Source organism: Hyperoodon ampullatus (assembly GCF_949752795.1).
Source record: "Hyperoodon ampullatus genome assembly, chromosome: 15".
NCBI lineage: Eukaryota > Metazoa > Chordata > Mammalia > Artiodactyla > Ziphiidae > Hyperoodon > Hyperoodon ampullatus.
The window spans coordinates 8,955,787-8,968,938 of NC_136928.1; the positions used below are offsets into that span (position 1 = coordinate 8,955,787).

At 36.6% G+C, this 13,152-nt stretch overlaps 1 protein-coding gene across 1 annotated transcript in view; it reads left to right on the forward strand.

Moving 5' to 3' along the window:
• DNAH6 (dynein axonemal heavy chain 6) overlaps positions 1-13,152 on the forward strand; it is a gene marked incomplete at both ends in the record, with an annotated part of 275,574 nt that overhangs the window by 42,211 nt on the left and 220,211 nt on the right. The window contains 3 exons of the mRNA XM_079721202.1: positions 3,214-3,382; positions 5,570-5,686; positions 9,547-9,747. Of these exons, the coding sequence (XP_079577328.1) occupies positions 3,214-3,382; positions 5,570-5,686; positions 9,547-9,747 (487 nt within the window). The remainder of the gene's footprint in view (positions 1-3,213; positions 3,383-5,569; positions 5,687-9,546; positions 9,748-13,152) is intronic.

Genomic DNA, 13,152 nt, shown 5'->3' on the forward strand with positions numbered 1-13,152 from the left:
TCTGCTCCACCTGTCTGGTCCCTAAAGAGCTACAGGCAGCTGCGTGGCCACACAAAGTTCCACCCTCTCCCTAAGGCAGGTTGCCACGGGGAGACCAGGGAAGAAAGTCCACCTTCTGGGATCTCACCAGGACCTTCCACCTGCTTACCCAACTGGGTCTTGCCCTTGTCCCAGAGTTTGGATTCCACGTCATTCTAAAACCTCATCACTGCAACTAACTCTTGCAAACAAAATCACCAAACGTTATCGGAACAGTTGTATGTGGCACTAGAAAACATTGATGACTGTTACTCCGTGCTCACTAACTTGGTCCACATTTTACAACCATTTAATAAATCTTAATTGTGCCCCAGTTTATATGTGAGATAATCTGGTGATAATGTCTGTATTGCAACAGAAGGCAGTGAAGCAGTCCTGAGGCCACTATCATAGGCTAGAGACCCCTCAGGCTCCACTTAAGCAGCATAAAAAGTTATTTCAAATACCTTGCTGACTCAGTTTACATTCTAAGCACTCAAGTAGGGAAACATGAAATTTTCATCTTTGGGTTAGCAATTGCTCTCAAACAATATTTATTCAATAGCAAAGATTTTATTACCATTAGAATGTAAGTCACAGATATATATTTACTGATTTCTTCTTTAAAGCATCTTTTAAAAAAATCTTATGGCCCCTAATGAGCTATGTGCTTTTTTCATAACTATATTGCTCATTAAATATTCTACTGAATGGTTAGAATGCCTAGCTAAATTGATGCTATATATTTGAGTATATTAGTGTCTTAAAGTGAAGAATGTCTAAGAACAACTGTTCTGGACAATTAATCTCTGATATTGTAATATAAATGGAAAGTCAAAGATAAATTATGATATTTAAAATTTTAAATATTTTCATTAGAGTCACTTTCAAAAGTAGGTAGTAAGTATAGAAAACTGAAGCAGTATTGTTTTTCTTTTTTTATATTTCAATACTTTAATCTACAGTTACATTATTTCACTTTTGTCAACTGTTCCAATAATGTCCTTTAAGACATTTTTTTTTCTCTCCAAGAAATGATACAGTTCAAGATCATGTAGTTGTCATGTCTCTAATCTCCTTAACCTACACTTTTTAGCTTTTCTTTGTCTTTCATGGTAGTGAGATTTTTGAAGAATACAGGCCAGTTGTTTTTTCAGATGCTCCTCAAGTTGGATTTACCTACTAAAAACAGTTAGGATTTGTTTGCTGTTTTTACCCCTAGACTGAGAGCATATAGTGAAAGCATTTGGACTACTCTCTGCCCTGCCCAGTTTGGTTATGTTGGACATTTGAAATACAGTTAATTGGATTGATTTGGTTTGTTTGCATTTAGTTTAATGTTGTTTTCCCCCATCCTTGTTGGTTTACTTTTATGTTACTGAATATGTAGAATATCAGGATGACTTCAAAAGTCAAAACTATACCAAAAGGCATTACTCAGAGACATGTTCAGTCCCCTGTCTTTATATCCAGCTCTAGGCAACCAAGATTTGATTTCTTTCCCTATAGTGTTTGCCTTTTCCAAAATGTCATATGAACAGATCTATATAATATATAGTCTCTTGTGTATTTTACTTAGCATGCTTTTGAGATTCATCCACATTCCGTATCAGGAGTTCATCCTTTTTTAGGTATTATTTTCTTTGTTTCTTGCCATAACTTGGTGGATGCTGTTGTCCTCCTTTTACAGATGACAAAACGATGCACAGATTAGTTAAATAAGCCCAAGTTCATACAGGGAGAGTAGAGCCTGTATTTGAACTCTGGCTGTTTGATTTTTTTTTTTAATTTTGAGATAATCATAGATTTGCAAGAAATTGCAAAGTGCAGAGAGGTCCTGTGTACTCTTCACTTAGTTTCCCTCAGTGGTTACATCTTACATAACTATAAATACAATATAAAAACCAGAAGATTGACATTGTATGGTGTACAGTGTATCATTTTATCACATGTGTAGATTTGTGTAACTACCACCACAATCAAGATACAAAACTATTCTATCACTGTAAATATTTCCCTCATGCTACCCCTTTATAGTCACAGCCACTCCTTCCCCCACCACCATCCCTAATCTTTTTTTTTTTACATCTTTATTGGAGTATAATTGCCTTATAATTGTGTGTTAGTTTCTGCTGTATCACAAAGTGAATCAGCTATATGTATACATACACCCCCATATCCCCTCCCTCTTGTGTCTCCCTCCCATCCTCCCTATCCCACCCCTCTAGGTGGTCACAAAGCACTGAGCTGATCTTCCTGTGCTATGTAGCTGCTTCCCACTAGCTATCTATTTTACATTTGGTAGTGTATATATGTCCATGCCACTCTCTCACTTTGTCCCAGCTTACCCTTCCCCCTCCCCGTGGGCTCAAGTCCATTCTCTACAGCTGTGTCTTTATTCCTGTCCTGCCTCTAGGGTCTTCAGAACCTTTTCTTCGTTTGTTTGTTAGATTCCATATATATGTGTTAGCATATGGTATTTGTTTTTCTCTTTCTGGCTTACTTCACTTTGTATGACAGACTCGAGGTCCATCCACCTCACGACAAATAATTCAATTTTGTTTCTTTTTATGGCTGAGTAATATTCCATTGTATATATATGCCACATCTTCTTTATCCATTTGTCTGTCAGTGGGCATTTAGGTTGCTTTCATGTCCTGGCTATTGTAAATAGTGCTGCAGTGAACAATAGTGTACATGACTCTTTTTGAATTGTGGTTTTCTCCGGGTATATGCCCAGTAGTGGGATTGCTGGGTTGTATGGTAGTTCTATTTTTAGTTTTTTAAGGAACCTCCATACTGTTCTCCATAGTGGCTGTATCAATTTACATTCCCGCCAACAGTGCAAGAGTATTCCCTTTTCTCCACACCCTCTCCAGCATTTATTGTTTGTAGACTTTTTGATGATGGCCATTCTGACTGATGTGAGGTGATACCTCATTGTAGTTTTGATTTGCATTTCTCTAGTGATTAGTGATGTTGAGCATCCTTTCATGTGTTTGTTGGCAATCTGTATATCTTCTTTGGAGAAATGTCTATTTAGGTTTTCTGCCCAGTTTTGGATTGAGTTGTTTGTTTGTTTGTTTGTTTTGATATTGATCTGCTTGTATATTTTGGAGATTGATCCTTTGTCAGTTGCTTCATTTGCAAATATTTTCTCCCATTCTGAGGGTAGTATTTTTTTTTCTTTTCAAGCTTTATTCGTCTAAATGACTATCTAATTGAGAACACAATGCATGTCCTAACAGTAAATTCTGCTAGCTCCCTTTTGAATTATCTCACTGACAAGTTAAAACGGACACCTTCGGCAGATGTCATTCAGAAATGGATTACAGAAGAGAAGCCTGAAGTCGCTGATAAAAAGGTATATTCAGACACAATTAAGAAAATTCATTGGTCAACATTTATTGAGGAGTGCTTACTATGCACTGTGAATTATGCTATTTTCTGTGTACTGGAAAAATAGGAGAAATGCTTAGAGGATTTCACAGTATAATCAGAGTCTACCATACACACATGAAATGACAGAATGAAAGTCAGCATATCAGCAAGTATCTAATAGCAGAGAAAGCATCCATTGTGCTGAATATTGCAGTCTCTCTGACAGGCACTTGCTAAAGGTTCCTCATGTGTTCACTCAATAAATATTCCTTAAGTATCTACTATGTACCAATCCCTATGCTTGGTATTAGGTACACAGTGATGAAAAGCATAGATAGAATACTTGCCCCCAAGAAGCTTACAGTCCAGGGGTCATCGTGAGCATGAACTGGCAGAGAGAAGCAGGGAAGGTGGTATAAATGAAAGAGATAAACAATGGTTTAGAGGCGAGAAGGAGCAAATCATGGGAGCAAACCTTTGTGCTTTCAGTGAATAACCTCTTAGGAGGATGTTGATCTTAGAAACACAGAGTAATGTAAGATATTTGAGATTAAATAGTACAAATTTGTGCATTCTAACATAGCTTATCTGATAGCCCAGTAAGCTTTTCCCCAGCTCCATCCATGACAGATACCTAAAAACTTAACAAAACATGCATATCTGGTTTCATCAAGCTTCCTACCTTCATATCTCTGCATCCCCCCAGGAGACCCAATATGCAGTTTCAAGGCCTGTCACTCTTTGCCATAGTTTTCCTTTTCTCCAAAAGTTGAATTTTAGCTGCATACTCCTTTTCATTACTTTCTCTCCTTCCCTATTCTCAATTCCTTTTTTCTCAATACTACCACATTTTGAAAGTAACATTTATCTTTCTAATTATAAAAGTAATGTATGCTAAGTGCAGAAAATTTGAAAAACACAGAAGTATACAAAGAAAAGCATCCTCTGCTATACCAAGTTAACTATATCCAAGGGGGAAAGAAAAGAATCATACTTTACTTTCTGCTTTATCACCTACTTTTTCTACTTATCAATGTATTATGAAAAATCTCCCAAGTCAATATGTATTTTTTCCATATAACATTCTCACATAAAAATGTATTATACATCTTGTAAATAATTTTCTATTATTGATCACTTTCTCACTAGTCCAAATAATGCTGCAAAGAATATCTTTGTCTATACATTTTTCATACATCTCTGATTCTTCCCCTTAGAAGAAATTCCTAGATGTGGAATTGTTGGATCAGAAACATGCTCACTTGTTAAGGCTTTTGAAACTGATGCATAACTTTCTAGAAAGTTTTGTGTCATTTTACAATCTTCCTAGCAATGTTTGAGAAGGAGCCTTTGGCCATATGCACACTAGATATTATCATTTATTGCAATCTTTGCCCATCTGATGGATGTAAAGTAATATGTCACTACTTTTAAAAGTTATATTCCTTTAACTGCCACCACAGTACAGGGATAAGAGGATAGGTCTCATGATGAGAAAGACCTGAGTGTCAGTTCTGATCTGCCACTTACAAACCAGTGTGTCCTTGATGAAATGTCTTACCTTCTCCAGATCATAGTTTTCTCATGGGAATAAAAATGATACCTGCTACATATGATTCGTGTGGGATTTACATGAATAGTTAGCACTGCCTGGCACACAATAAATACTCAATAAATGTTACTGAATAAAGTATTAATATCTTGAGGAAGAGAAGGAAGAGGATGTTGATTGATATTTCCTTTAAAAAATGTCAGATTATGCCCTTTGCCCATTTTTCTATTTAAATATCTTTCTATTTAATATCAATTATGATGCTATTAGTATATATTTCTATTGACTATATCAAGTATATTTCTATTTAAATATAACCAACCTTCTATCTGCATTACTATATACATTACTGATATATTTTTCCAGTTTGTTGTTTGCCTTTCCACTTTGTTGATAGTGTTTTTACAAGGAGAGAAGTTTTACACTGTCATGTAGTCTTTCCATATTTGCCTTTATTTTTTAATTTCTATGGTAGCATTCTTTGAAAGACATGCCAACATTATAACATCAGCTAATTGTGTAAGCTTAAGTTTATGTGCCTTCTGTAATACAGAGGTTTTTTTTATTTTAGACCTTGGTACTTATATCTTTATAACACTGCAGAAGTGTTCATTTCAGGGGGTCCCTGTGTTGGAGAAGCAGGAAGAAGATGAATCTCTCATTCCCATGTTTGTCACAGAACTGATTTTGACAGTCCAGTCACTGCTCTTTGAGCCTCCTTTGGAAGATTTTCTGGTATGTGTTTCCTCATATAACATCCATGTATAAATACCTTTTTGAAAAATGAAGCAACTGTTCTACTGTCACATGATTGGCAGGGTTGCTATTGTCCGTTCTCCAAAATGATCGTAAGGAAAAGACAAAGCATTGTTCTGCACACAGCATGGCATCTGCATTAAAGTTTAGCATATTTTCTTTAACTTGAGACAGACTAGGGGCTTGGTAGGGTGCACCACCAAGAAAACATATGCTATACAAAATGTAAAATTGACTAGAGGCATCCCTCCAAGAAATCACTGTGTTGTAAGTACCATTTTTTAAATCTTTTAAAGTATGTTGCATCTGAGTGTTGTTTTGGTATCTACTGCTGTGCAGCAAATTACCACCTATTTGGCAGCTTATAGCAACAGCCATTTATTACTTCAGTCTCGTGGGTCAGAGATCTGGGCACTGCTTAGCTTCTTCTCCGCTTCAGGGCCTCTCCATGCAGGCTGCCCTTCGGGTATTGTCTGGGCTGAGGTCTCCTTAGAGGCTTGAATGGAGAAGGATCCACTTCCAAGTTCCCTCAGGTTGTTGAAAAAATTCATCTCTAAGCAGCTATGGGATTGAAGTCCCTGGTTTCTTGAGGGAAGTCCAGTGGGCACCACCCTTAGATCCTAGGAACCACCTATAGTTCCTATAGTTCATGTGGCCAACTCTATAAGCAGTTTACAATATGGGTGTTTGCTTCTTCAAGACCAGCTGGAGAATTTCCTTTGAGAAGGGCCCAATCCCTCTTTTAAGGGCTTTCACTTGATTCAGACAGGTTTACCCTGGATAATCACCTTTTGGACTAACTCAAAGTCAACCTAATTATATCTGCAAAGTCCCTTCAGCTTTCCCTGTAATATAACATAATCATGGCTGTGGCATCCCATCACATTCGCAGATCCCCCCATACTCAAGAGGAGGGAATTATACAGGGCATGTAAACCAGGGAGAGGGGATCTTGGGAGCCATCTTAGAGTTCTGCCTTCCCCATTTGGGTACAGGCATAGATTAATAAACCAATCAGAGTCTATATTTTCTGCCCTTAGCTGTGTATTGTGGTACAGAAGTACTAGTAGTCAGGATCTCTAGATTCTAGTCTTGACTCAGAATCTCTAGAGTCTAGTCTTGACTTTACTCCTATGGGGAAACTACTTACCTCTCTGGGGTTCAGTTTATAATCTGTGAGATGAGGTGGCAGATGAGTTTTAAGGTTGCTTCCTCTTCCAGCAGTCTATGACTCCATAATTTATCAGATCATCAGGCTATTTTAGGTTATTTACAAGGACAAGCAGACTGCTGAGTTCCCTGTGGTTGGACCTTCGTTCAGGAGCTCCCACTCAGAGAGGCACTGGGCTCTCATGTCCCTTCCGGGCCAGAAGACTCTTGGCCTTCACGTGGAAGGCAGAGGTTTCTGTGCAGCAGATGATGCAAGAAAGCTCTCTCCAGCAAGCAGCTGGTTATTCTCCTTAAGCCCCAAGTGACAAGCCTTGAAAGCCTTAACATTCTCTGTATTTCCTGTTGTAGGGTCCAACTCCCCACAAGGGTGTTTTTAATTCCTACCCATGAAGTCATAGGCCAAGCATGTTCATGTGTTCACACCACACATAAAATTTTGCTTCATGTAATCCCAAATTAGCCAAGGGCAGTATAAACTGCCATGAGTGGATCACTCATGAATTTTCTATTTTTTCTCACTCTTATTTTGTTCATTAGTCTTAACATTTCAAGCACACATACACACATACAGCTTCGTCTAAAGGAAAATTATATACCTAAATCTTGACATCTGACATTGTTCTTTCTTGGGTTAACTATGGTTTCCTAATAATTGATCCAACATACATTTTCCAGTTCGTTTCTTTCCTATTGTGTTTGATAGACCTCCCGTGGCATATGACTCTATTTACTGCTCCCACCTCTGGAAACAGACTCCCCTTGGTTTAATTTCTCATGGTTTTACTCCTGTGCCAACATTTTTTCCTTTTCAGTACTCTATTTTGGAGTCACTTTTTTTGTCTGACCTTTGACTGTTGCGATCCTGAAAGGCTCCCTCCTCTTCACATTTTTTATGTTCCTCTGGGGGCTTGTGTCCGTGCCTGTTGTTCCAACTACCACTTCTAGAATGGTGACTTTAAATAAATATTTCCATCTTGTACTTTTCTTCTAGACTTCAGACTTGGAGTCATCTGGAAATCTCCACAATTAACTCCAACTCACCAAAATAAATTGAACTTATCAACTTCTTCCAAAACTTGCTCCTCCTTCCATATCTCCATTTCAATGAAAGGCAGTATCCACATGCCCAAACCAGCAATCCAGGAGTCATCCTACATCCTCCCTTACCTCTTTGAGATCAAGGCAGCGAGTCCTGTGTGTTGACCTTAGTTGCACCTCCCCTCGATGGGAACCTCATCACCTCTTACCTGACCTGCTGTGATAGTCTCTTCTGACCTGCCTGCCCCTCTTCCTTCTAGTTCATTTTCTACATTGCTGACTGAAAGATTATTTCATAGGCAAATCTGATCATGTCACTTAAAATTAAATTTCTTCATTGTCTATAGGATGCTTTGTGAGATGTTGATAGGCATTCTAGGAGAAAAGGGTTTGTGGTAGGCATTTGCATATTAACAAATATGGAAAATCCTGTTTAGTAGATCCAGAGGAAAATCCTGTTTAACCTAAGGTTTCTTCCCAAACTTATGTGACATTGGGACCCTTTTAACTCAGGGTAGTCCATGGTCACAATCTGGGGAATGCCAGACCACCAGCTAACACTGGAACCCAGCATCACTCACAGGGCCTTTCAAGAAGGGGACGACTGCATCATGACTGCATTTTTCCACACTGACACTTATGCTCCAGCACCCAGACCTGCCAGCCCCCCTTGGGCCTCTCACATACAATGACTTACAAGGACTGTACTCCCATCTTGTATACTTGACAAGTTCCTGCTCGCCTTTTAAGACTCTTCTCAAGAAGTACCTTTATATCATTTAGATATATATTATTATAAATTATAAATTAATTCACGCTCATCAAACTTGAAAAACACAGAAAAAGATTATTAAAATCATCTGTAATACCATGTGTCAGAAATAGAAACAACATTTTAACATTTTTATACTTTTTTTCCAATCTTGTTTTAGTACATACTGCTATACCAACACACCTAACTTATCATGAGATTTTACACATACATTTTTAAAATGGGATGTTATACACCAGTTTCATCCTGCTCTTTTTTTTAACTTAAGATTACATTATAAGCTTTTTCCCATGTAATTAATCAATCTTTGAAGAGATGCCTAATTTCCATTCATATAAATATACCATAACTTAACCATTCTTCTATTTTTGAACACTAAGGTATTTTTCTAATTAATTTTTATTATAATTAATGCTTCAATGAGTGCCCTTCCACATGAATCATTGTTTACATATCTAATTTTTTCTCTTAGGATTGATATCTAGGATGGAAATTACTGCTTAAAGAATATTAACTTTTAACCCACCTTTTGAACTTTCCCTGATTCTCTTAGGCATACTTTGGCCTTCATTCCCTTATGACTTTTCTGTGTTTTTTTTCATGTTTCAAATGAATGTAATATATTCATCTTAATGTGTTGCAACTTTTTGCTTATCTACCTCTCTTTCTATTAGAAAACATATTTCCTGAAGACAGGGACTCTGTCTTCTGATTTGTCATATATTCAGAGTCAATGCAGTACCTGGCATTGTTGAATGAGTTATTCTTATTTATTTTAGCAGTTTAGAAAATTCAGAACTTTTTATAAATTTAACCATGTGTGTGTTTACATTTATGTTTGTGCTTTTCTCTCCAACAGGATGGTATTTCAGGCACAATTAATCATTTCCAAAACACTGTCTTATCAGTTCCTAATCTTGTGCCTGATTCATATTTTGATGCTTTTACCAGCCCTTACATTAACAACAAATTGGAAGAAAAAACTTGTGGATTTGGTCCAAGCTTATCAGCAGTATTTGATGATGATAAGAATTTTCACACAATTATCGTTCAAATAAAGGTATACTTTCTTTTACTAAAACTATTTTTATAATATTTTTGATTTTTAAGAAACTGGGTAACATATTTTCTTCCTGTCTTATCTTTAGATTAAATGCTACTTAATCTCTAAATGCTAAAGTGATTTTTTTTAAGTCCTGGTAGATTAGAGCACTGATTATAAGAAAGAGACTTAGAAGTACAAGCTATTCAAGATGGTATCACTTTTGTGGTGGGGGGAAATAAGGTTAAAAAGGAGGAAGAGACATTATCTGAACATTGGGTGGTACAGGGAAAATAGAGCAACTGGTGAAAACTTAAGGCCCTGCAAGACAAAAAGAACCAGAAAACCAGAATGCACCCAACTCTTTCCCCACAACCAAAAACTAAAATAAAATAATCTCCACATTGCTCTACTGACAAAACAGAATGCCCTTGAATTATAAATTTTGTAAATCACTCAAATCCATGAGCTGAAGAAATTAAAAAATATTAAATACCTGACAAGGTACTATAAGGAGAAAATAGAAAGTGAAGATTAAAATATTCCTTCTCTTCCCTCCCAAAAAACATGAAACAAAAGCTGCACTATAAACTAAAGTAAATAGCCTCAACAAAATTTTTAAATCAAATTTTTTAAATCAAATTTTTAAATCAAAAAATTCAAAATTTAAAATAAAAATGGAATTTTTTTAAAAAATACAAAATTATCTCAGAAATCAAGACTAAATTGCATCATGCTGGAGAGAATAGCCTGAAATGAAAATGTAATAATGAGTATAAAGACAGGAAAACAATCAGGAGAATGAAAATAAGCTAGAGATAGAAGTAAAAATGGTCAGAGAGAAAATACTTGAAATAGAAAACAGGCAAAGAAGAAATAACATACATATAATTGGAGTGTCTGAAGGAGAAAAACGAAAGAAAGGGTAGAACAAACACATAACTATAGTCCAAGAAAAGAAAATGTGAATCTATATATTGAAAGCGCCCACAGAGTGTCTTGAAAAATTGACCTAGAACAATCAACTCTGAGATACATCCTTTTAAAACTATTAGCTTTTAAAGCTAAAGAAAAATTCCTCCAGGTCTCACAGCACAATGAAAATAACTTACAAAAGTAAGAGAATTAGACTAACATCAGGCTTCTCAAAAACAATGTATAAAGAAAGGCAATGATGGAATGGCATTTTTTAATGAAACTCAAGAGCAGATAATGTGAATCAATAATTTTTATCTAACCAAGCTAGTCCTTCAAATATCAAGGCTATAGAAAAATAGTTTTAAAAAGGCAAGGGCCTAGGGTTTTGGTGCTGATCAGGATTTTTTATGAAATTGGGATGAGTTTCATCCAACCAAGAGATAACTTGGCAAAAGGACTGGCCTTCCTATTTCTGGATCCACATGTAAGGAGCTTGGAAGTTGTCACTCTATTCTAACAAGTAAAAAGCTGAACACACTGACTGAACAGACTGCTATAGGATCTGTAATAGAGGGGAGGACACAGGGGAAACCACAGCCCTCAAGATTGGAAAGACAGAGAGATGAAAACAGGGAGTCGTGGCTTCTGAGAGCAGAGACTATGAGCAGAAACCTCAGTGAGAACCAGTGCCAGACAGGAAAACCTGAACTGTAATTGATGAATTGCTGGAGGCTCAGTGTGAACAACTCTGAGAGTTAAAAACTCCAGGGACCCAGTTATAGGGAACCCCCACATTATTATGAAATTTATCTGCAGGAACTCAACCAGATTCTCACAGTAAATATTAGAGAAAAATTCTCTCATGCTTCCAGCAAGGAGAGGGGAAAAGGAATAATTTGAAATATGTCAGAGCACCCTCTTCTCAACAAGGCCTACCCTCAGAGGAAACTAGTTAACCAGAGCCTAATTTGCTAGTGTATTATCTGATCCTAACTTACCTGGGGGAGGGTAAATACACAACTCCAGCCCACTCTAGCCATCTGTCCCACCTAAGGAGAGAGAGAAAAAAAAGGGAGAAATATTTATGAAGTTCGCAGTTCAGAGGCTCTGGCTCACTAAAAAACTGAGATCTAATCAAAGGACTATAGAATATATCCCCTCCCCTGACACATACCATCCCCTTCCTAAGGACCTATTAACAGCAGTTCCTTTTACCAAATACATCATGTCCAATTATCAAAAAAAAAAAGTTACAAGGCACATTAATAAGGGGAAAAAATTAGAATACAGAGCAAGTATCAGACCCAGACATGGCAGGGATATTGGAAATATCAGACCCAGAATTTAAAACAACTATGATTAATATGCTAAGGGCTCCAATGGATAAGATAAACAGCATGCAAGAACAGATGGGCAATGTAAGCAGAGAGATAGAAATCCTAAGAAAGAACCAAAAAGTGCTAGAGGTAAAAACAAAACAAAACATAACGGAAATGAATAATGCCTTTGACGAGCTTGTTAGTAGACTAGACACAGCTGAGGAAAGAATCTCTGAGCCACAGAATATATCAAGAGAGTCCTAAAAACCAAAAAGCAAAGAGAACGAAGACTGAAAAAAAAACAGAACGGACTATCCAAGAACTGTAGGACAACTTCAAAAGGTGTAACATACGTGTAATGGGAATACTGTATGATTCCAGCTATATGACATTCTGAAAAAGGCAAAAACATGGAGACAGTAAAAAGGTCAGTGGTTACCAAGGGGTTGAGGGTGGGGGAGTGAAGAGGCAAAACACTGATTTTTAGGACAGTGAAAACACTCTGTATAATTCCATAATGATGGATAAATGTCATTATATATTTGTCCAAACCCATAGAACATTCCATACCAAGAGTGAACCATAATGTAAACAATGGATTTTGGGTGATTATGATGTGTCAATGTAGGCTCATCAATTGTAACAAATATACCATCCTGGTAGGGGACGTTTAGTCTTTCTTTAGAATGACTGAAAATGAAGTGGTGCTCAGTGGTGTAGAGACAAATGTAAACAATAAGAAAGCAAGATTTGTGATCCTATGAGTCAGAGCTATAAATTTATATATATATATAAATATATAGAGAGGAAACACTTGCAAAAGGCAAAGAGATGCAATGAGACACAAATGGAACATAAATAGAAACACTGTGAATAGAAGACTTTAACATGCAACTCTCGTCATAAGGCAGGTCAAGTAGGAAAAAAATACATAAGGGTATAGAAGTCCTAACTAACATAATCAATGACAAATAACGAGGAAATAACCATTTAAACAGAAAAAAAATTGAGGGATTACCTTGCAAACATTTATCCAAATAAATTTGAAAACCTAGATTAAATAGATAGTATTCTTAGGGAAACATGGTAATCTAAATCAACCACATTAAAAATAGAAAGCTTACCAATATCCACAGAAGAAATAGAGGAAGTTATCAAAGAAATACCTTGTAAAAAGCACCAGGCT